We start from the raw sequence: 25,406 nt of genomic DNA on the forward strand, positions 1-25,406 counted from the left end.
CATTGAAATAAATACTGACAAGCAGGAAACATCATGGTAAATAAATTTCAGCTCAAAGATGAAAACAAAATTTATAATTGTTAGCACAAATGCTGTCAAGTGTGTCAACTGTGTTATACAACGGGGAATGTCAACATATTAGTGTTAGAAGAACAGTGTAACATAGCAAGCATTTATTTTAAGTCATTATGAAATGCCTACCACGGGGTCTCCAGAACCATCATGGACAGAACCCTTTTGCATGGTCAGTGAGAACTTCACTCATTAACAAATGCCTACAACAAGCAATTTAGCAAATCTTGATTAACAGTGAAGTGTTATTATTCTTAACCAGGCCTGATGGGACACTCCTTTAATCCCAGCACTTGGGAGACAGAGGCAAATGGTCTCTGTGAGTTCAAGATCAGTCTGGGTCTACAGAGTGAGTTCTAGGACAGCCAGGGCTACACAGAGAAACCCTATCTCAAAAAAACAATGATCTGTTGCTATTCCATATTTCAGATACCCCAAACATGATTACATTATCCATACAAATTCATAATTACCTTAATGAGAGCTTTTTTGGTTAGTTTCTGATTAACTTCAGGCTTATTCATTATGTTCTTTGCTCTGTGAGCATATTCCAATGTACTCAAAGTTTCCTGTCATGAAAAGGAAGGGTTAATTACTGAAGGCATGAGGATGGAGATAAGATACTTCTGTTAAATGCACACAGGGGAGAGGGAAGGCTTTTGATGAGGCACTGTGTCATTTCTGCTTTTATAAGTAATCCTTCACTCACATTACTATAAGTAACCCAATAAAAACCATTAGTTCACCAAGGTGACCTCTGGAAATGTCTTTACTTTGGTCTGCCATGCATTTTATCTGAGGGGAGTAGACATTTGTTTATGAGATTCCAGGAACAGTGTCACACAACACCAATGTCCATATAATTAAATATTATACACACATAAAAAATGAAGTGTAGATATAAAGCACAATTTTAACATAGTAGTAGTATGCTAAGTATAAGAGGTCAGTGCCCCAAAAAAGATCTGACTCAGTCTAAGTTCTCAATGAACCCCTACATAGCACCCATCACTATTGACCTAGAGCAATCTTTTTTAATGTGGGTGAGTGTATGTATGTGTGACTGTATACTCTGAGTGGGTCTAGCGCCTGAGGCAGCCAGAAGAGGGCCATCAGTTACAACTGGAGTTACAGATGGTTCTGAGTCACCATGTGGGTGCTGGAATTCCAACACCGGTACTCTGGAAGAGCAGCCAAAGCTCTTAATCATTGAGCCACTTTTTCTAGCCCCAGCAAATTTTTTTCTTTTTAAATGTATGAAGGGTTAGCAAGATGACTCAGTGAACAAAGGCACTTGCCACCAACCCAAATGACCTGAGCATGATCCCTGGAGCCCATAAGGTAGAAGGGGACAACTAACAACCACAAGTTGTTTTCTGACCCCCATCTGTATACCCACACATACACACAAAAGAAGTACACAAATGAATGTAAAAAAATATTTTTTTAGCTGCGAGGTGGTGGTACACACCTTTAATCCCAGTACTCAGGAGGAAGAGGCAGGTGCATCAGAGTTCGAGGCTACCCTGGTCTACAGAGCGAGTGCCAGGACAGTCAGGGCTACACAGAGAAACCCTGTCTCAAAACACAAAAAGAGAAACAAAAGCTTTCTCTTTTTAAATTATGAAGCCAGTTTGATTCCACATGGCTATCATCACAGCACTCCGGAAGCTGAGGTAGGGAGAGCATGAGTTTTAGCCAGCCCAAAAGACACAGCAAATCCCATATCAAAAGAAAACTAACAAAAAAAAGGAACCACTTTGGGAAATCCCTAACTGGCTTTTTATCGTAGTGGCATCCTCTAGAATATGTTCATACACAATGTCCAGATTCTTATATATTACAGAATAGAACGAAACAAGGAAATGAATTTTAAAAATATGACTGTAAGAAAGGCTTATAGTTCCCACATTTGCTGCTTTCTCTCAAAGGGCTTACCTCAAGATTTAGAGACGCCGGGGAAATGGTTGCAATTATAGAAGTTCTTGTACGACCCCCAAGAGAATCTTGCAGGATTCGAGTTAATTTGGATTCTCGATAAGGAATATGGGGTGTTCTTTCCACAAGAGCAGTTATAACTCTTCCCAAAGTCAACAGGGACTGGTTGATATTTCCAGCTTCACGGGCCCTCTTGTCAACTGCTCCAGAACGCCCAATATTTTCACTTCCTGCAAGATCAACCTTTAATTTTAAAAAGAAAATGTCAATCTATTGTATTTGGATTCAAAGATTTGAATTCTTTTATATCTTTTATTGTATATGATGTGCTAAATGGCTAGCAAAATACAGTTTTTATAACATTTCTTCTTTTATTTTACTGAAGTTTACTATAAAAATTATGTAAGTGAAATCCCAAGCTTCTCTAGAAGTAATCAAGAATAGCCAGCACAGTGGCATTAAGACAAGATGCTTACCAAATTCAACTTCCCAATTTTAACAAGCTCTTCTCCGTCAATTGTAGTTTCCTTCATATGTATTGTAACAGAAAAAACTGAATGGGAACGACTAGAAAACAAGATCAGATTGTCCACTCATTACAATGTAAAACATTATTTGTTCCCTAAGAAATATTGAAAACAGGCAAGGAAGATCTAAATGCACAAGGAATACAAAGAGATCATCAGTCAGAAAATAAAACTTGGGATGACAAAACCTCTAGCTGTTACCTACAATAGTGCTAATCCTAATAAGAAGCTATCAAAACTACCCTAGAGCTTTTAGGGCTGGAGATGTAGAGTTTGTATCTAGTACACACCAGTTCTTGGGTTCCATCCCCAGTGACACACACACACACACACACACACACACACACACACAATTCTCAGACACCTCTGAAAAGGAGAAGTGTCTCAGAGCAGACGGCTCCCATCCAGAACCTTGATGATTTATTAATGACATTAGCAGTGGAGAATAAATACTTTTTCATTTCCTTCTTGGTACTTTTAAAAATTCTTATTTTATAAAAGTTATTTAAGTCACAGAAAAGGGGAAGGTGCAAGGAGAAACTATGTATCTTACGTTTTCCACTATTACCCACTGATTTAACTTAAAAAAAACTTTTATCTACTGTGCATAGATTTGGACATATATACAATAAGGGGCAGGGCACATGCCACATGGAGTTGGTTTTTCCTCCTTCCGTTAGGTGGGTGAGTTTCAGTGATCAAACCCAGGAGCTAGGTTTGCATGACAAGCATCTGATCCCACTGAGCCATCTAAGCCCTCCCCACCAGGTTCCAAGATTGTGGAATGCAATTAAGCTTAAATATTAACAATCTTGGGAAAACTGAGTTAACTTTTTTATTTATAAAAAGTGATCTTTATTTAATATGAAAGAAAAAATATATAACCAGACATGGTGGTAGATGTATTTAGAGAAATTTGTTCCTGCCTCCCTTTTCATGAATGCCAGAGTTAATGACTATCTGTGTATCTACACTAAAGTAAAATCATTTTAAAACAAAGATTTGATCTCAATTTCTATAGCTCAAGTGATCAAGTGCTTGCCTAATATGTGTCCTGAATTTAATTCCCAGCACTCAGGAGGCGGAGGCAGGAGGATCTCTGTTAGTTCGAGGCCAGCCTGGTCTAAAGAGCAAGTTCCAGGACTGCCAAGATTGTCACACAGAGAAAGCCTGTATCGAAATGCCCCCCGAAAAAAAATCTTTACTACTTCTGCGATAATTTAACTCGTCTTTGTTGTCCCTCCACAATCTTCCAATATTGCCATACCAAGAACTACCCTTATAGCACCAAATCTACACTATGATGCAGTTCCCTATCCCCTCCTGACTTCAATCCTACAGATTTTTCATAAAGCAAAGGAAAACAGCTCCTTTACCTGGAGTAAGCATTCATTAGGGTTGCTGCAGTTGTCCGTTTTGCTGCCCCCTTCTCCAAAATTTGGTACACTTCATCTTTGTTGTGCACGGTGATTTCTTCTAAACCTTTGATTATCACTCCTCTCTGATCAAATATCAAAAGAGTAACTATTACTTTTTTTTTTGAGACAAGGGATTCTCTGTATTGTTGTGGAGGCTGTCCTGGAACTCGCTATGGGATTAAAGGAGTGCGCTACCAACACACGGCTTCTGTTACTTTTTTTAAAAAAAAGTACACTGACTTTTCTAAGACTCACACACTAAAATTCAGAAACTTTATTCTCAGACTGAGTTACCTTGTTCCGGGGATCATCAAACATCTGCAGCCTCTCAGAGACATCAGTAGATGGACTAAGAAGGTCAAAAAGCTCTTCATTGTAGATTTCCAACAGTGACACTTTGACTGAAAATTCAGTGCCATTATCAGTAAGTTTCTCAAAAATTTGATGAAGAGTACGTGGAATTATACCAGCCAAAGGATCCTAAAATTATATAGATAAGAATTAAACTCAAAATGCCATTTACTACAACAGTTAAAGCATGACAAAGCCCTCCTTCATAGTTTATTACTATATTTGCAATACTGTGGATTAATCCCTAAGGTCTTACACATACTAGGCAAGTATTTGACCACGGAGCTATATCCCATCCCTGTTTTTCCTTTTAGAGACAGGAGTCTCCCTTAAACTGTTCATGTTGGCCCACACTTGAAGTCCTTCTGCCGCAGTCTCTGGGGTATTTGGAATTATGGATGCACACCATCATACTCAACTCTAGTTTACTTAGGGTTTACTTTATAGCCTAGACTGGCCCTGAATCTGCAATTCTCCCAACCCAGCCTCCCAAGCACTAGCATTCTGGGCACAAGCCACCACACCTGGCTTATAGTGTATTTCAATATGAGCCAGTTAACCCTTCTTATCTACTTGATCTGCATTCTACCAATCACAAAAAATACTTGAAGAAAATTTTATCCGTACAGAGCATGTACAGACATTTTTCAGAAGTACAGATAAACTGAGTGCACATGCCAGTAATTGTAGCACTTAAGATATAGAGAGAAGATGATAGGTTCAAGACCAGCCTCAGCTACATAGCAATCTTAAGGTCAGCCTGTGATACATAATAACCTGTCTCAAAACAAATACCTACCCCTCAAAACATAGTACAATTATTTACATAGTACTCTCATTATATTGAGTACTGCAAGTAACCTACAGATGATTTAAACTGTGAAAGGATACATTTAACCTGTGTACAAATAGTAGATCATCTGATGAAAAAGACCTGAACATTCTCATTGGGGTGGGGTGTGTGTGTGTGTGTGTGTGTGTGTGTGTGTGTGTGTGTGTGTGTGTGTGTGTGTGTGTGTGTGTATGTGTACTAGAATCAACTCCTCTCAGTGGATATTAAGGGCTAACTATGACCTAAACATCCTCATTGGGTGTGTTTGTGTGTGTGTGTACACTAGAATCCACTCCTCTCAGTGGATATTAGGGGCTAACATGCCAAAGCAACTTAAAAACTAAAAGCCAAGTCACTTCAATCTGAGCTACTGTCAACCACAATCTAAAAAATACTACGTGGAAAATCCACAAATAAACAGCTGTGAAATTTAAAAAGTGGACATAATACCAAGTAGCACAATAAAATAATGCACCTTAATGCCAGGAACATGAATTACTCCATGACTATATGTGTCTATACTATCTATGCTTCCTACTTGGTAGTCACTTGGTAGTGCTATTGGTTATCAGATCCATTGTTCTAATAGGACAGTGTTAAATATTTCAGTAACTCTTATTTGTATAATCCCAGCACTATAGAGGCCGAGACACAACAACTATTACAAATCCAAAAGCTATAATACAGTGAGTTCTAGGCCAGCCTGGGTTATAGTATAAGACCTTGGCTCAAAAAGCCAAAATAGTGGTAATAACAGTAGTAGTAATAATAATTTTAAACTATCACCTAAAGCAAAATAGCAGTGATTCTGGCAATTTGGATATATCAAAAAGAAAAATGTAAAGTTCATTTAAGTGTCAAAGACCAGTATAATAAAACTAGACACATATTTGAATAACATATTACAGAACAGTGTTACATTTTTATGTTATATTGTTATTACTGATAAAAATTTTATGAAGCCAAATTTATGAATTAGATTCTATTACAGGCACACACTAAGAAAAGACATGGTATACATAACCACTTACTATTTTAGGTACCCACTAGGGTCTTGAAACACTAAACCCTACAGATAAAACAGGATGGTAGTGGGAGAGACTATATTCTACCCCTGCTATTCTAGAGTCTAAGGAGGAAACCCTCCCACACTTTATTATTGTTGTTGTTGTTGTCAGGTTTTTTGAGACAGGCCTTCTGTGTGTAACAACTCTGGCTGTTCTGGGACTCACTCTGCAGACCAAGCTGGGAGACAAGAGATGCTCCTGCTTCTGCCTCTTGAGTGCTGGGATCAAACGCATGTACCATCACCACCCAGCTAGTAGACTCCCTCTTTTTATCACTTAACTGTACTGTATGTGTTGGTTTTATCTCTCCCATTGAGACCATACATTTCTGATACATCAGTAATTTTACTCAAGTACTACTTATTGTATTTTAGTACAGTAAAGAACTTAGGTTCATGGTTGACATGTCTCCCTGATCTTCTGCATCTCAGAGATCCATAACCAGGTTTTTTTGTTGTTGTTGTTTGGTTTTTTTCTTTTTTTTTGGTTTTTCGAGGCAGGGTTTCTCTGTGGCTTTGGAGGCTGTCCTGGAACTAGCTCTTGTAGACCAGGCTGGTCTCGAACTCACAGAGATCCGCCTGCCTCTGCCTCCCGAGTGCTGGGATTAAAGGCGTGCGCCACCAACGCCCGGCCATAACCAGGTTTTAATTGGCCAAATTTTTGCCACACTCAAGGTAAAAAGACATTACAAATGATAAATACCTCCTCCCAGGTATATGCTTCATTAGGTGACCTTTCACCTTCCATTGTAAAAGTTTTTCCAGTGCCAGTCTGGCCATATCTGTCAAGATTTCAAAAAGTATAAATCAAAAACAAATACACACATCTAAACCTCATCAAGTTGAAAATTAGTTGTTTTGCTTACGCAAAGATGGTGCAGTTATAGCCCATAATAACTTCATCTAGAATGGGACAAACAACACTTCGGTAAACATCAATTTGCTTCGTAGATGCTCCAAACACCTATTTTTAAAAAAAGAGAGAAAAGCTCTGAAAACATATCATTCATGGTAATAATTTTGCCCACCAGAACTTAGCTCAACAAACTTGAAGACAATGTTAAGAAGTATGCCATTTTCCACAGCTTTACTTTGCATTAGTGAATAATCACAGAAGGCAGAAGAAAGTAAGTACCATATCAAAAGTATATGTTTTCCTTGAGGTCTTGTCAGTCAGTCCCGCAGTTCGTACACTAACTTCTTTCCGTGCATTATCACATTCTACTACCGAGTGGGCGTTAGCTTTCCTTTCTGTCAGATTAAATGGTCTGTAAAAAAAAATACATAAAGTTAAAGTTAAGAACTTTTAGTTAACAAGTTAAATAATAACACTTTCCTTCACCACATTAATCAGAAAATATGTGTAGCTGGGCAGTGAATGGTGGCACACACCTTTAATCCCAGCACTTGGAAGGCAGAGGCAGGCAGATCTCTGAGTTCCAGGTCATCCTGGTCTACAGAGTGAGTTCCAGGACAGCCAGGCGACACACAGAAACCTTATGTTGAAAAAAAAAAAAAACAAAAAACCACAAAAGAGAAAAAATGTGTAATACTTTTCAAAGATAGGTTAAAACAGTTCTAACAATTCCTTCTTTCTCCTTTGTCCTCTTTTTGAGGCAGGTCTCAGGTACCTCAGGCAGGCTTCAAACTCCCTCTGTAGAGTGCCTGGCCTTGAACTTCTGATCTTCCTGCCTCTACCCACCAAGTACTAAGATTGTAAGTGTGTGCCAACAGAGGCTAACATAATTTAAAATGTAAGGATATCTTTTTCAGAATTCTATTCTTACTTTATCTGTCTGTCTGTCTACTTTGAGGCAAAGTCTCTCTGTAGCCCTGACCTTAACTCATAGAGATCCTCCTGCCTCTGCCTCCCAAGTGCTGGGATTAAAAGCATGTGCTACTATACCCAGCTCATATCTCCAATATTCTTAAAATGTGACTGTTAGGTTATGATATAATAGAAAGAACATCAAATTTGTATGCCATCTATAAGCCTTCCAGAGGCTATATGGCACAAAATAATAAGTATACAAAATTAATGACTCAAGAATGGTTGTCAAAAGTCTGGAATCCCAGCTACTAAGGAAGTTGAGGCAGGAGAAGCTCAAGTTCAAGACCTGCCTGAGCTACAGATTGAGTTTAAGTGCAGCTTTGGAAATTTAGTAAGAGTTGGTCTCAAAAAAAAAAAAAGTGCAGTTATAGTTAAGTAGCACAGTGTTTGCACAGCCCATGTGAGGCCCTCGGTCCAATGCCCAGCACAATTATTCCAAGAGTATTATGCTAACTCACTGTGTTAGTTTCTCAACCTGAAGTCAACAGCAACACTATCCTCGTATTTCAAATGACAAACAAGCACCGAAGTGCTACCCTGACCAAGCAGAAGAGGTCACTGGTCTTCACTCTGACAAAATGCCTAGGTTTAAGTACTATTTTACAGGAGCTCAGGATCGTACTTGTGGTCCAAGCAAGAGTGAGGAGCAGGGCTTGGGTCACCAAAATGCACTTAAAAGCCAAGCTGCCTGTGATGTCTGAGAAGATATGATGAGAAAAACAACAATAACTTGATCTCTTCTAAATATCTGTAAACAGCTGCTTTTTCTCCAGCTATTTTTGCAGTTTTGTTCTCAGGGCTTATCTGGATGCTTGCCTGTACCTTGCCTCCAGCTTGTTTTCATTGTTTATTTGGTTGGTTGTTTCTCTTTTATCCATGCCAATGTTATCTGCTACTGGGTGTCCAAATTGCTTTCTATTTCTATAAAAATAGTTTTACTTTCTTAAGAAAATAAGAAAAAAAAGCCAAGTATGTCCAAGTCACCTGTCAATCCCAGAACTTAGAGGCAAAGACAGGTGACCTGTGAGGCAAGCTGGCTAGCTAGAACAGACAGAATTGTAAGCTCTGGGTTCTGTGAGAGGGTTCTGTGAGAGATCCTGGGCTATCTAGCAAGATATCCAAGGTCAGCTCCAGGCCTACACATGCATGCACACACAAAGATAAATTTTTAAAGGTGGGGAGGGCGGGTTTGGGTGGGAGAGTGAGATAGCTCAGTGGGTAGAGGTGCTTGCTACCAAGCCTGAAAAGTTGAGCTCAATCCCCAGGACCCACATGGTGAAAGGAAGGAACCTACTACCACAAGCTGTCCTCTGTCCTCTACATATGCCCCCAACCAATAAATAAAACAAGATGAGCTCAGCTGGCAGTATGCCTAGCATGCACCTTTCTCAAAATGAAACCCAGGGGTTCCTTGTCGTGGTGTTCTTCTGCACTCTTCTTCCCACAAATAAGGGCTCATTCAATTTTTGTTGCAGGTTCCTACCAGATTTTTTTGTTTGTTTGTTTTTCAAGACAGGGTTTCTCTATGGCTTTGGATGCTGTCCTGGAACTAGCTCTTGTAGAACAGGCTGGCCTGGAACTCACAGAGATCCGCCTGCCTCTGCCTCCCAAGTGCTGGAATTAAAGGTGTGTGCCACCAATGCCCAGCTACCACATTTCTTTTTTTTTTTTTTTTTTTGGTTTTTTCGAAACAGGGTTTCTCTGTAGCTTTGGAGACTGTCCTGGAACTCACTCTGTAGACCAGGCTGACCTCGAACTCACAGAGATCCGCCTGCCTCTGCCTCCTGAGTGCTGAGATTAAAGGCGTGCGCCACCAACGCCCGGCTACCACATTTCTTTTTAAAGGTCATTTCTCATAATCACCCATTAGCGTTAACAGAATTCAGACTATTGTTTAGTTTGCTATATCCCCAGTACCCAGTACTATGCTTGGCACTGTATCAAGCTATATTACTTAATAAATTTCATCCTAAAAGGAATAATGAAAAAAACTAAGTAAACTGAAAATTAAAACATCCTATTTTATTTCTGGGGACTGTAACCTTTATAAGTCAACAGTCTTGCTATACCATTATCAATTTAGCCCCCATGTAATCCCTGTCAAAAAACACAGTCTACAGAGTAGCAGCCACAACATTTATATGCTTAATACATAATTGAGCCAAAGGAATCAACTTGAGTTACTTATCCCACTGAGTATGAACATTATGTAAAGAAGTAGAAAACCTCTTCCCCTCATTGCTAGGCAACCAAGGTGCTATTTATTTATGATTCATACCTTAACTTATTTTCCCGTACCTAATTCACTAGCATATCATTGAGTGGTCAGAAGAACAAATTTGTGATCTTGGGAAATTTTACTCCTAGGTAATAACAATGCTGTCATTTTGCCACTATACTGAAGCCTACACAATGCATATTACCAACAAAAATATACGTTATTAAGAGTTCACTAGGGCTGGGCGTTGGTGGCCACACCTTTAATCCCAGCACTCGGGAGGCAGAGGCAGGCAGATCTCTGCGAGTTCAAGGCCAGCCTGGTCTACAGAGTGAGTTCCTGGACAGCCTCCAAAATAATACAGAGAAACCCTGTCTCGAAAAACAAAAACAAACAGACAAAAAAAAAAAATCAAGAATCAAGAATCAAGCAAAAGGAATATTAGAAAATATTTGGAATTCAATGGAAATGGAAACAGAGCACAACCGAGGTTGGGGAGGGAAACCATGTGACCTGAAAGCAGAAGGGGCATTTAGAGAGGAAAGGTAAACCAGAAAACAAGGGGTCAACCAAGATGAGGGGTGTTAGTGAGGGAATAAGGACACAAGGTCTCCTTATATGTATGAAAATACCCAAATGAAACCACTCTTTATGCTAACTTACACACGCACGCGCACAGGCAAACTTGCTAAAAACAAAGCCCATAATAACACAAAGTCAGTGCTCAATGCTAAGCAGTGCAAATCCTTTCCTTAAAAAACAAGAAGGGGAGCCGGGTGGTGGTGGCGCACGCCTTTAATCCCAGCACTCGGGAGGCAGAGGCAGGCGGATCTCTGTGAGTTTGAGGCTGGGCTGGACCCATAGCCTCCAAAACAATACAGAGAAACCCTGTCTCGAAAAATCAAAACAAACAAAAAAAAAAAAACAAGAAGGGGAAGGAAAAAAAAAAGAAAAAGAAAAATCCACAAACATCCTAACACTGCAATTTAAACAAATTAATCTCAAAGCCAGAAAGCAGGAAAAAAAAAATAGAGCAAAGATAAAATTGAAAACTAGATAAAAACAATGAAAATCATAAATTGACAAGCCTTAGCTAGGCATACTAAGAAAAAAAGCTTAAATTACTAAAATCAGAGGTGAGAGTGTTGATAATACTAATAATTTTATAAAAATAATAAATGTAGTAATACGAACAACTGTGACCCAGCAGAAGAAATTCCTAGAAATACAAAACTTGCAAGCAAATCAGCGGTGAGGAGGTGGGAGGTGGGAGACAGAAGGTTGGGGTGATGGGGAGGTATCATCTCCCAGCAAAGTCCTGCTCCCTCATCTCTATCTTCTGAGAGGCAACAGCAGGGCCGAGAAGTTCCAGGAGCTGCATACTTCAGAAGTAACTGGCTAGAACGCTTGTGCACCCTCACTGGAGAGGGTCACTCCAGAAAGTGCAGATGCACTCCTTGAAGACAGACTACGAGGGATGAGCTACCCTAGACGAATGTAGGGGACAGACCCTCACCAAAAGTAGCCAGGCACAAACTGGGAGGTAAAGTCTATGATCTCTGCTCTGCAAAAGATGAGAAGTCAAGCTCCCAAATCCCACAAGAGAAGACCCAGGCTGAATTGGGCAGCAACTGGGACTCTGTCCGTGTGGTGCTCCTATACGGCAACAGGAGTCCTAGCATCAACTCTTAAGTCCTATGTAGTCCTGGCTTTCTCTAATAAAGCTAGTTTATCCAAGCAGAGGAAGGCATTGAAGGAGAGGGAAGAGGAAGGAGAGACTGACCCTGAACCTCATGGTTTCAAAGTGAACTCTACCAAATAATTCAAGAGCTATTATTTTCATGCCCTTTGAGAAAAAGGTAAGGGAGGTGTGGTGGTTTGAATGAAAACAGTGCCATAGGGAGTGGCACTACCAGGAGGTGTGGCCTTGTTGGAGGAAGTGTGTCATGGGAGTAGGCTTTGAGGTTTCAAATGCTCAAGCCAACCAAGCCTAGAGTCACTCTCTTCCTGTTCCAGCCAATTCAGATGCAGAACCTAAACTCTCTCTCCAGGACCATATCTGCCTGCATGCCATCATGCTTCCCATTATAATGATAGTGGGCTAAATCTCTGAACTGTAAACCCTACCCAATTAAATGTTTTCCTGTATAAGGAAATAATTCCCTATGAATTCGAAATTACAGAGCCATGATGGTGGATGCTCGGGACAAGAAGTCAACAAAATACTAGCAAACTGAATTTAGAAACATGGATTATGTACATGATCAATGCAAGGATGATTTGACTTACAAAAGCTAATCAATCCACTACACGACAACAATCAATGAAACAAACTTTCATGTTAATTGATTCAAAAGCAGTATTTGACAAAATTTAAAACCACTTTATGTTAAAAATGCTCAATGAGGGGGCTGGAAAGACAGCTCAGCAGTTAAGAGTACTGGCTGTTCTTCCAGAGGTCCTGAATTCAATTCCCAACAACTACAAGGTGGCTCACAACCATCTGTAATAAATCTGGTGCCCTCTTCTGGCCTGCAGGCATACATGCAAGGTAGAGCACAATACATAATAAATCTTTTAAAAAATGTTCAATGAGCAAAAAATACAAGGAAAATAGTTCTAATAAAAGCCAAATGTTAAAAATTCACAGAAGAATTGGGCAGTGGTGGCACTTAGGAGTCTGAGGCCAGCCTGGTCTACCAAGTGAGCTCCAGGGCAGCCAGGACCATCCCACAGAGAAACCCTGTCTGGTGGAGAGGGGTGGAATTCATACAAGATATGGCTCAATACTTATGAGCACTTGCTGCTTTTCCAGGACCTGAGTTCAGTTTCCAGCACCCATGCCTGTGGCTTACAAGAGCTTCAAGTGATCCAATGCTCTCTTCCACACCCTGCAGGCAGACACACAAGGTGTACATTCACACAGACACACTCTTCTGGCCTCTGAGGGCACCCACACTCAAGACACACAGACACACACACACACTTAAAATTGAATCCTTTTTAAAAAGAAAAGTGCCCTCAGCAAATAAAGTTCATGATCAAAAACTAAAAGCTTTTCCTTTAAAAACAAGGGTGAAGGACCAGAAGGATGAGTCAGTGGTTAAGGACATTTGCTGTTCTTCCAGAGGACCTGAGTTTATCTCCCAGTGTTAGAAATTAAGTTTGGGGTCACACAGAAATTACCACTCCAGTTGAAGAGTCTGGACAGGTAAAACTTTACTCCTATCAAGAGGATGTGCTGCGCTATACTTGCAAGAGGGAACCCAAGAGACAGAGGTTACTGTGCCTTTTCCCCATTGGCTGGGGTCTGACCTCACAGCCTTTCAAGAATGGCTAGTTTTAGAAGAATCAGCTGAGCTGGGCAATGGTGGCACACCTTTAGTCCCAGCACTCAGGAAGCACAGGCAGGAGGATCTCTGTGAGTTCAAGGCCAGCCTGGTTTATAGAGTAAGTTCCAGGACAGCCAAGGCTACACAGAAAAATCCTGTCTAGAAAGACAAAAACAAAACAAAACAAAACAAAAAATCTGCTGAGAGGAAATGAAAGGGGAATGGGCCAACCACTTTAATCCAAGATTATAACAGAACTTCTGAATAAACAAAAGCTTGTGGGGGATATACTGGGGAGAGAAAAAGATTTGAATCCCTTGTCCTAAACATAGTACTATAGTATTTTATAGGAAAGACTCATTCTTACACTAGCACTGGCAGAGCTCACAACTGCCCATGACTCCAGCTCCAGGAGATCCAACACTCTCTTCTGGCCTCCAATGGCACACATTCACACAGGGCACATGACACTCATTCATAGACAGACAGACACACACACCTATACACAAGTAAATAAGAATCTTTTTTAAAAGAGAAGAAAAAACCAGAGTGAACAAAAGACAATGTCCACTCTCACCACTTCTGTTCAACATAGCAATTGGGAGCTCAAACATGAGTAACTAGGCATAGTAATTAGAATAGACTTTCAAACTGGAAAGGAAGAAATACAATTATCTCTGTTCTCAGGTAGTAGTTTGAATGTTCTCACATATGTTTTTCTTTTGAGTGAGTGAGAGAGTGTGTGTGTGTGTCTGTCTGTCTTGCAAATGCTAACTAAATACTTCCCCACAGAGATACATCCCCAATCCCAGTTTTTTTGGTTTTTTTTTCGAGACAGGGTTTCTCTGTGGCTTTGGAGGCTGTCCTGGAACTCGCTTGGTAGTCCAGGCTGGTCTTGAACTCACAGAGATCCGCCTGCCTCTGCCTCCCGAGTGCTGGGATTAAAGGCGTGCGCCACCAACGCCCGGCTTTTTTTTCCTTTTAAGAAACAAGATCATGCTAGACATCTAAGCTGATCTTCAACTCCTGTGCTTAGGCAATCCTTTTGCCTTGGCCTCTTAAGTAGCTGGTAGAGAACTGTAATGATTACACACACACACACACACACACACACACACACACACACACACGTTAAAACTAGTAAATAAACTGGGGACTAACTGGAGGAGGAAAGGGAGTCCGCTAGAGTAGTGGGAAGGAAAACAAACAAGCACAGGCCGCACACTACCTGTAGATAGGGTGGGGGGTAACTGTGACAGTCACTGCTACCTCTACCATGTTGAAAAGGGTGGCGCACACCTTTAACCCCAGCACTCAGGAGCAGAGGCAGGCAGATCTCTGTGAGTTCAAGGCCAGCCTGGTCTACAGAGCAAATGCTAGGACAGGCTCCAAAGCTACACAGAGAAACCCTGTCTTGAAAAACAAGAAAGAAAAAAAAAAAGAAAGGTGAAACCAACCGTCAAATCATCTGCTTTGGTCCTAGCCTTGACTGCTTAACATTAAAAAAAAAAAAAAAAAGCTCCTGGTTTCAGATACACAGTAAGATTCAGACAAAACAAAAACAAAAAAACCTCTAAACGGAAAAGTGTATTTGATAAGTGTGCATGAACTTGGAGAGAGATGATAGAGGATAGATAGTGTCATGGATTTTTTAAAAAATTAATTTAAGGGCTGGGAGGCAGAATCAAGTGGATTTCAGTGAGTCAGAAGCCAGCCTGATCTACAAAGCCAGTTCCAGGACAGCCATAGCTACACAGAGAAACAATGTCTCCAGAAATCAAATAATAATAAATAAATAATTTAACTGAGGCCCTTAAAGGAGAAATAGAGTTAAAAAATTTATAATGGGTCATGTAAAGATGGAAAATACACAGTCTGGATTATGTATACTAATGTGTTTTTCTGAATTTTTTGACTATTAATGAGCTCTTCCCAAAGACCTAAATTCACTTCCCAATATCCATGTGCAGTGGCCCATAACAGCCTATAACTCCAGCTCCAAGTAATCCAGTGCCTCTTCTAGCTTCTGCAGGCAGAACACAATTCATATAATAAAAATTTTTGTATTAAAAAAAAGTTTTACACGTATTTAATCCCAGCACTCGGGAGGCAGAGGCAGGCAGATCTCTGTGAGCAAGTTCCAGGACAACCTCCAAAGCAATAGAGAAACCCTGTCTCACAAAACCATACAAATAAATCAATAAAATAAAATAAAAAAGTTTTAGTCAGGCACGCCTTTAATCCCAGCACTTGGGAGCAGAGGCAGATCTGTGAATTTGAAGCCAGCCTGGTCTACAAGAGCTAGAAACTCTGTCTGGAAAAAAAAAGTTTTAAATAATAAACTCAACAAAGTATCAAGATATAGTCAGAGAGGTTAAGAAGGGTATTGTGTTAAAAGCATTTTCTGGGTCAAGTCTGGAGACCTGAGTTAAACGTTTCGATTTTATGGTGGATAGAACAGACTCTCAAAAGTTGTTGTCTGGTCTACACACCCACACCGACCCTGTTGCACGTGAATACATATCACACACACATATAATAAGATTTATAATTAACATGTAAAAATCAATTGCATTTATATATACTAGCAGTAAACAGTCTAAAAGAAATTACAAAATCAGGGGCTGAAGGTTAAGAGCACTGGCTGCTCTTCCAGAGGAACTGAGTTCAATTCCCAGCAACCACATGATAGCTCACACCCATCTGTAATAAGATCTGGTGCACAGGAATACATGCAGGCAGAACACTGGGCACATTATAAATAAACAAATCTTTTTTTAAAAAAGAAAATTACACCGGGCGGTGGTGGCGCATGCCTTTAATCCCAGCACTCGGGAGGCAGAGGCAGGCGGATCTCAGTGAGTTCGAAGCCAGGCAGGACCAACAGCCACCAAAACAATACAGAGAAACCCTGTCTCGTAAAACCAAAAAAAAAAAAGAAAAGTACAAAATTAATTGAATTTGAGATAACATCAAGAATAAATTAATTTAGCCAGATAATTAAAAGATTTGCATAATGGAATTACAAATATTACTGAAACCAGTTATGGAAAATCTCAACACTCGGGAAACTAAGACTGGAAGATCAACATACTGGAGGGTAACCTAGGCTTTGGAAGCCTGTTTCAAAGATAACAAAAACAAAAACCTGCAAAACTCATTTCTTGATTTTAAAACTTATTCTAAAGCTATAAGTAATGAAAACTATATGGGACTGACATAGACAGACATTAGACTAGTGGAACAGAGCGCCCACAGATAAATGCTCTCATAAACAGGCAAATGGTTTTTGGCAAGTGTGCCAAAACTCATTCAGTAGGATAAGAACAAGCTTTCTAACAAATGGTGCTAGGAAAACTTGGTATCCACATACAAAATAAAGAAGCCAAAAGTTCTCCTAACACCATCCAAAAAAACCAAAAAAACCCTCAAAGTGAACCAAAGACCGAAATTTAGAGAAGGACTAAAAACCCTGACAACACTGGCTTTAGCAATGATTCCTTGAGTAAGACACCAGACACACAAGTGACAGCATCAAAAATAGGCATAGTGACTCACACATGTGACCCCATAACTCAGGAAGCTGAAGCAAGAGTTCAAACCCAGCTTGGACAGCCAATTGAGTTTGAGGCTAGCCAGAAAGCTATGTAGTGAGATCCTGCCACAAAACACAGACTCTACCACCCAACAGTCCAAGAAAGCCTCATATATTGCTTATTAAAATTTAATGACAGATTTGCATCAGAAACTACTTGATACAGAAAAGACTAACCAGATCAGAAAAAAGAAAAACCTATACTAAAATGACAGACACAATATAAACATTTTTCACTTGTAAAAAATGTAAAAGAAATCTCTTAAGGCAAGGCTTGAAGTGGAGGACAATAAGGACACATGAGATGTTTTATTTATCAATTTGAGTGACAAATAAAAAAGCATGTTTGTTACAGTGGTCTTTTGTTTGTTTTTGTTTTTTGAGACAGTTTCTTTGTGTAGCCCTGGCTGCCTTGGAATTCCCTTTGTAGACCAGGCTGGCCTCGAACTCAGAGATCCACCTGTCTCTGCCTCCTGAGTACTGGGATTAAAGGCTTGTGCCACCACACCCACACTGTTAGTGTTCTTTATAACATTTATAACTCAAATATTTCGCAAGTAACAAAGGAAATAGTAGCACACAGAAAGGTAATACTGTATAATAATTATAATAACAAAAAAGCTGCAATATAACTGTAAAAAAGTGCATTTGTTGGGCTAGCAAGATAGCTCAGGTTAAGAGCACTTATTCTTCCAGAGTACTGGATTTCTATTTCTAGCATCCACACCTGGTATCTCACAACCACCTGTAACTCCAGCTCCAGCCTTCTTCTGATCTCCATGGGCACTTGAATATATGCACTTACATACTCACACATATATACATAACATATATATATATATATATATATATATATATATATGTATGTATGTAGAGAGAAAGGGAAGGAGGGTTTCTCTTTGCAGCCCTGGCTAGCCTCCAATTCTGCCTATAGAGATCCACCTGCCTCTGCCTATACAGTGCTGAGATTAAAGGCTTGAACCACCACTGCTCAGCTAAGTTCATTTGCTTTCCTGTTGATTAAAAATAAATCCCCAAATTAAGTAACTAAAATAAAGCTCCAGAATGCCATAGTCAAATGTCCTTGCCTAGACTGGAGGTCACTGCCACACTTCCTCTCTGACACCTAGTTTAAAAACATGGCCATCAGTGAAGTCTGGTAGCTCAAGACTGAATTTCTTGTAACTCCAGGGCTCAAGAAGCTAAGGCAGATAAACAGTCAAGAGTTTGAGGTCAATCTCTAGGCAACACAGTAAAACTCTGTCGTCGTCCCCCCCAAAAAAAACCCACAAAAATGGCTGGGCTGTGGTAGTGCATGACTTTAGTCCCAGCACTTGGATGACAGAGGCAGGCAGATCTCTGAGTTTGAGGCCAGCCTGGTCTACAGAGCGAGTTCCAGGAGTGTTAGGGCTGTTACACAAAGAAACCCTGTCTTGAAAACACCAGGCAAAACCACTAAAATGACAGGCACAGTGGCACACACTTGTCACCCAGCACTTAGGAGGTAGAAACTTTAGAATAAGGCCTACAAAGTCATCTTGTGCTACACAGACAGCTCAAGATCAGAATGGACCACAAGAAATCTTGTGAATGGAAAAAAGGAACCCCACACATACACAAAAACTACAAACCAAAACAAAAGAAAATCTTGTCATCCTTGGTATCTATACTTAGTCATCAAAGCTTAGTAAGCAATAATCTGAACGTTTTTAAAAATTTTCAATTTGGGGAATACTATCGGATTGACAAAAAAGTCACAAGGGCAACTTTGAACAGCACACTAATATACCGATAAAATCTCTAAAATGTTGGAGGCTTAAAAAAAATCAATCGCTACTTATTTTTTAAACAGCACATTCAACAAGTATCATCTTTTCTCTACAAGTTTATATTCAAAGTGGGTAGTGGGGTACCTGTAACCATGAGCAGCAATCCCAGCTACCTATTTTACTGAGACAGTAAAATAGGCTAGCTTATACCCAGGAGTTCCAGCTCAGCCACGGTAACATCACAAGAAATCATTAAAACGACTTAAAAAGTCGGATAAGCTATTTGAATGTCAGTTGGACGAAGAGTTGAACCCCACATCCTCCCTTTACTCACAATTCTCCTTTGGTATATGAGCACAGGCAGATAAAAGAGAGAGATGGCTGGGGGGGTGGGGGGAGACGACAGACCTTTAATCCCAGCACTCGGGAGGCAGAGGCAGGAGGATGTCTGTGACTTCCAGGCTAGCCTGGTTTACAAAGTGAGTTCAGGGCAGTGAGAGCTGTTACACAGAGAAAACCTGTCTCGAAAAGAAAGAAAGAAAGAAAGAAAGAAAGAAAGAAAGAAAGAAAGAAAGAAAGAAAGAAAGAAAGAAAGAAAGAAAGAAATGTTGCACCACAGACAATGCTTGTGAACTTCATAAGCTTAGCTTCCAATTCTTAAATTCAGTGATGTCTACTTGGTTAATGAGAAGTGAATAAACTATCACATCTAGAATAAAGAAAATTAGCGATAACTCTTTCCGAGGTGAAAGTAACCCCCAGGCAAGCGCCATACTACCTGCAAAGTAGACGTGAAGCTTTATTCCCAAGCTGACAACATGCATGGAGCAGCACAGAGCAATGACACCTAAATCTCCGGCGACACGGTTTTTTAAACCGGAACTCACTTCCCAGTGAAGAGCAACATCCAACTCTTTGCGAATGCAGCATCACTCTAACCAACACCAACATCCCTTCCCCTCAAAAACCCTAATTTAGATCTCAACCTGGCACCACTTTTATCGAACAAAACGCGGGGAGTCTAGAAACGGGCTTTTAAGATTCCTTCCGAAAATGCAAACAAATCGCTCTCACGAACGGAGCAGGAGGGAGCCCAAGAGCGAAGCCTCCACGTCTGGACTCGTACCAGCCTCTCCTTACCTGCATCTCACCACCACCTGGATGTTCTTGCCCTTCTCCTCTTTCTTCTTCGAAGAAGAACTCGGCTGGGACGCCATGACGCTCGCGCCAAAAACCTGCCGGCCTGGCGGTGACTCCGACACTGCGGGGGACTGGGCGCCCGCTCCCTCTCGTCCGGTGCTGCCGCGGCCTGCAGGACCGAGTCTCGCAGCTCAGCCAGAGTCTCCACGGTGCACGCAGGCCTCGGGTCGTGGCCACCGTCCCGCAACAACCGGGCGGACGGAACCTCCCAGCTGGCCTCTGCACCAAAGCCAGCAACGATTCGGCGCCTCAATTTGAAAAAAGGAGTCGAGTTACGGAGCCAATAGCCGCGCGGCGCGGCGCGCAAGGCATCATGGGACGCTGAGTCGTCACCGCGCCCATGCTACAGCGAGGCTGAAGGGAAAATGGTGAGGGCTTGCGGGTCCGCTGTGCGGAGCGTGCTGTGAGAACCCGCCGCTGGCGGGCTACTGGGGCCAGGGACGCCTACGCAGCCATGCTCGCTCGCTCGCCGGGGCTGCCCGCCTTCCGAGGCCTCTCGCTTTCCGTAGAGGTGACTCGGTGGGGGTCCGTGGAGGCGGCGACTGGGCCCGTTAAGGTGTAGGTGGCGGCCCGGGGAACGGCAAGGACGATTCCTCCGCCGCGTCTCTGTTTGACGGCATCTTAAATGCCGGTTAGACTCTTCTCTAACTCGCGGGTGCGGGGGAGAGCGCCCATGTACCTCCCAAATACCTGCTTCCACGGTCCAGATCCCTGGTCTTCTCGCTTAATTGTAGTCAACTGTCTACGGATGAAACTACCGTGTCCCGGAGACTCGCTGGCATCTCAAATGTCACACAAAGTGGACACACCGTAGCCCCGGTTGTCCTGGAACTCGCTCTGTAGATCCGCCTGCTTCTGCCTTCTGAGTGCTGGGACTAAAGGCGTGTGCCACCACCGCCTGGCGGGTTTCCTTGTTCTTAAACGGAGGTAATAGAAATCATTGTTATCTGAATCTCAGATCTGTTGCTTACTAGATGCTTTACACACACACACCCTTCCAGTACCGCAGAGTACAAGTTCTCACCTCTCTGCCTTGAAAGCAACGCCAGAAACATGCTTATATAGGTTGAGCCATAAAATAAGTTATCATGACTGTAAAATAATACCTTTTCCAGGAAGACAGCTCTCCCACAGCCTATTCCTGTACCATCGTCCTGTGAAAGCGTTTAGGAGGCGCTGAGGATTGAACCTATGACTCTGTATGCTAGGCAAGTGCTCTACAACTAAGTGACATTCCTAGCTCTTAAATGTTATTTTGTGTATGTGAAATTTTTTTTACTTTTTAGTGCACCTGTTCCACTGTTAACAATTATTAGAGGATTAAGATAACACGTAAAGTACCCAGCAGGTAATATTTTTTAAAAAGAAAAGAAAATTTTCTCCTCAGTAAATATCAAAACAGTATCTACATGAAATCTTTTAGATTATTTCAGAAATTCAAGAAAATAACATTTTAAATGCAGATGAGGGGCTCAGTACTATAGCTTTGGGCTAGAATGCAATGAGACCCTGCTTTTGATCCCCAGCACTGAAAAAACATTGTTTTAAGGCGGGGTATTTTGGCACACACCTATAATCCCAGCACTTGAGAGGTGCTAGTTTGAAACCCTGTTACAAAACAAGCAGAAAAACAATAAAAGTACATACAAGAAATTCAGTTGTCTTCCTTCCTGTGTTTTCTGAGACAAGATTTTGTTATGGAGCACAAACTAGCCTCAGACTCCTAGTGACGTCATTCCCCACCCACCTCACTCAGGGTTGAGACGACGGTATGCTCCACCATGCCTGCCAAGAGCTTCCAATAACGGATAGAGCTACCAGTAATCTAGGACGTGCTACACGAGAGGGTTTGTGCATATCACATCAGTATTCAGAACAACTCTCTGGAATGCAGCTACTATTTCACAGTAATAAACCAATGGGTCAAGTAAGCATAGCGTCTGTGGCCATACAGCTATTAACCATCGGGGAAAGTTGAGAGTTATTTCTGACCTCAAATTCCAGACTGTTAACTACTGTTTGCCCCACCTAATTTTTTTGTTTGCTCAGTACATATGTACTGAGTTTCACAGTATCTTTATTTGCTGCTTACTGTGGGCCAGACAATGCAAACAGGCTGAATTATTGTCTGGACCACAACATAAACACTAATGGAGGTGGTCAGGCTCCATGAATAATTGTACTTTTTGCTGCGTTAAGCAGGTGGCTGTTTCTGAAATGCTGCTTTACTGCCCTTGTAGACCTCAAACTACTACTAATCAACATTTCTCTCAAAAGCGCACAGGGCTGTGGATATGGCTCAGTTGAACAGTGGCTACCTACTGTGCCTGAGGCTCTGAGTTCAATTAAAAAGAAATATGCCCGCTATTACAGATTATTTTTAGTATTTTAAGTGTGGTTAATATTCATACTACCAATGTAACATCACAGCCTGTGGGTTTGGCCTAGCATTTCTCATTCAAAAGAGTTCTGTTTTGTTTTGTTTTTTAAGTGTGTGTGTGTGTGTGTGTGTGTGTGTGTGTGTGTGTGTGTGTGTGTGTGTGATGTACTAATGTACAAAGAGACTGGTAAAGGTGGATTCCTGAAGCAAGAGTTACCTCCAGAGGGGGGGGCACGCCTTTAATCCCAGCACTCAGGAGGCAGAAGCAGGCAGATCTCTGTGAGTTCGAGGCAGGGCTGGACTGACAGCCTCCAAAACAATACAGAGAAATGCTGTCTTGTAAAACCAAGAAAGAAAGAGTTACCTCCAGCTGTGAGCTACCTGACATGGTGCTGGGAACCAAAGCAAGGTCTCACACACTCCAGGCTGTTCTTGACTCTTAAAAGTAGCCAAAGATGACCTTGAAGTCCTGATCCTTGGCCTCCACTTCCTGAGTATTGGAATTACAGTCTGAGCTCCAAGCCTAACTCAAAAGTTTTCTTTCTGGTGGCACTGGGGAGATGACTCAGTGGTTAAAAGCATTAGCTGCCCTTCCATAAGACCCAAGCTCCATTTCTAGTACCTACTTGATGACTCACAACCCTCTGAGACTCCAGTCCTGAGGGACATGAACCTCTCTTCTGGCTTCTGCAGTCACCAGGTATAGACATACATGCAGACAAGAAACTCATACATATTTTAAAGAATATCTTTAAGTCTTTCCTGCATGGTGTGGGTGTGGCAGTGGTATGGCACATGTGTCTGTTTATGTGGCTGGATAAGTCCCATGTATACACATTCAGAGGCCAGAGGTTCATATCAGGTGTCTTACTCTATTGCTCTCCACATTTTTAAAAAATAGATTTCTAAGTATTTATGTGTGTTTTACATACATTACAGAAATGTAATGAAATTTGTACCAAGTATTCTTCTACAGATGGTAAGATTCCTACTGAAGAGCATTAGAACATCATTCCCCTCTTACAAACCTATCTGCTAATTGTTTTCTCCAAACAATGGAACCCAGAGCACTTCATTTCAGCTTCTAGATGAATGAACACATTTGTTTCCATTAGCAACATCATGCATATGCTTTGCTTATGTATTCCATTTGAATTGTGATTGATAAAAAGGCAGTCATAATTAGTCAAACAAGTAAAAAACAACTTGTGCAGTCTAATAAGCAAAAAGCTTACAACAACAGCTTTTCCTGCCTCAATGCCTCCAAACACCCAGAAGCAATTGTTAAAAATTTTTGAGAAAAAATTAATAATTGAAATATTCCCAGCTTTGTAAAGAATTTATGCACACTGTTACATTTTGTTTCATCAGTTTAAAATGTTATTTGTTGACTTACAGATATGATGATTTGGTTCCTGAGTTTACCATCCTTTATACTCTCTCTGCCCAGAATACACAATATTACTGTGTTGGGGTTTTTTTATTTGTTTGTTTTCTTTTTTGAGGTTTCTCTGTGTAGCTTTGGAGCCTGTCCTAGAACTCACTCTGTTAGACCAGGCTGGACTTGAACTCTGCCTTCCCAGTACTGGGCCTAAAGGAATGGGCCACCACCACCTGGCTACTGTTTTTATTAAATCAGTATTCTGTGTTTGGGTTATTTTGCCTATTCATGGCTGAGCATTTTATTCTGGTGGCTGAGTTAGAGATCTTATAATTGTGTTTATATGCAAATCTACTTTCATCCATTGGACCAAGCATTTAGAGAATCCTTTCAGCCTGGCAACTCATTTCCTTCATTTCTCAGAAATGCTTTTGAATAATTCATCAAACATTCTACTCCTTTGCTTTGTTCTTGCTTCTGAAACTCTTATGTATTAGATTTCCACTTCCCAGCATGCACTACTATTATATCTTGATATATTTTTCAAGTTGTCTGTATATATATTTAAAAATCGTATGTTCACAATTGAGTAATTTTGCATCCTGGATTAACATAACTGAAGCATTCTTCCAAGAACTTAAAAATTGCTCCTAAGCCTCGTTCCCATTTGTACGATCTTTAAGACTTTTGAGTAATGTCTGTGAACAACTGAGAGTGCCATTCTTGATTATAAGCATGTGGAGTCATGTTAGGTTTTGTTATGTCTGGGTATGAATACTGAAGAGAACATCAGTAAGTATGTCTGCATACACCTGTAAAATATGGAGAAAGCATAGTCCATGAACTGCCTATAATCTTGTAAATAACAGTTAAAAATGCTTACATAGGGTAGGAATGTAGTTCAGTTGGTCGAGTGCTTATCTAATTTACACAAAGTCCTGTATTTAATCCCTAGAAGCACATAAATCTAGGTATGGTGGTGTATACCCATAATCCCACTGGGGAGGTAAAGGCAGGATGATTAGAAGTTCAAGTACATCCTTGACTACATAGTAAGTTCAAGGTTCGAAACTACATGAGACTGTCTTTAAAAAAAAGAGTGTAGAGTTTTCTGAATCTAGATTTTGATTACCGTCTTGTGTTTTCAAAGAGTACAATTTCAGTAGCAAAAAATGGGGAGGCCTGGTCTACAAGAGCCAGTTCCAGGACAGCCTCCAAAGCCACAGAGAAACCCTGTCTAAAAAAGTTAATAGGGAAAAGGAAAGAAGAGGTTGCCTGTTCCATTTCCTGTTTGCTGTTAGGCCAGGAACATACCAGACCCTCCTGACCCAAACACTTTTTTTTTCCATGATAGGGTTTCTCTGTGTGTAGACTGTACTGGAACTCACTTTGTAGACCAGTCTGGCCTCAAACTCACAGAAATCTGCCTACCTATGCCTCCCGAGTGCTGGGATTAAAAGCGTGCGCCACCAACACCGGGCTTCCCAAACATTTTC

At 41.0% G+C, this 25,406-nt stretch overlaps 1 protein-coding gene across 1 annotated transcript in view; it reads right to left on the bottom strand.

The window, feature by feature from the left end:
- Kif11 (kinesin family member 11) overlaps positions 1-21,316 on the bottom strand; it is a 49,530-nt gene extending 28,214 nt beyond the window's left edge. The window contains exons 1-9 of the mRNA XM_040744984.1: positions 20,090-21,316; positions 7,340-7,472; positions 7,071-7,168; positions 6,908-6,986; positions 4,250-4,435; positions 3,914-4,038; positions 2,487-2,577; positions 2,011-2,253; positions 546-641 (exon numbers count right to left, since the gene is read on the bottom strand). Of these exons, the coding sequence (XP_040600918.1) occupies positions 546-641; positions 2,011-2,253; positions 2,487-2,577; positions 3,914-4,038; positions 4,250-4,435; positions 6,908-6,986; positions 7,071-7,168; positions 7,340-7,472; positions 20,090-20,166 (1,128 nt within the window). The 5' untranslated portion in view covers positions 20,167-21,316. The remainder of the gene's footprint in view (positions 1-545; positions 642-2,010; positions 2,254-2,486; positions 2,578-3,913; positions 4,039-4,249; positions 4,436-6,907; positions 6,987-7,070; positions 7,169-7,339; positions 7,473-20,089) is intronic.
- Positions 21,317-25,406: the final 4,090 nt, after the last annotated feature.

This window comes from Mesocricetus auratus, unplaced genomic scaffold, assembly GCF_017639785.1.
Source record: "Mesocricetus auratus isolate SY011 unplaced genomic scaffold, BCM_Maur_2.0 Super-Scaffold_4256, whole genome shotgun sequence".
Taxonomy (NCBI): domain Eukaryota; kingdom Metazoa; phylum Chordata; class Mammalia; order Rodentia; family Cricetidae; genus Mesocricetus; species Mesocricetus auratus.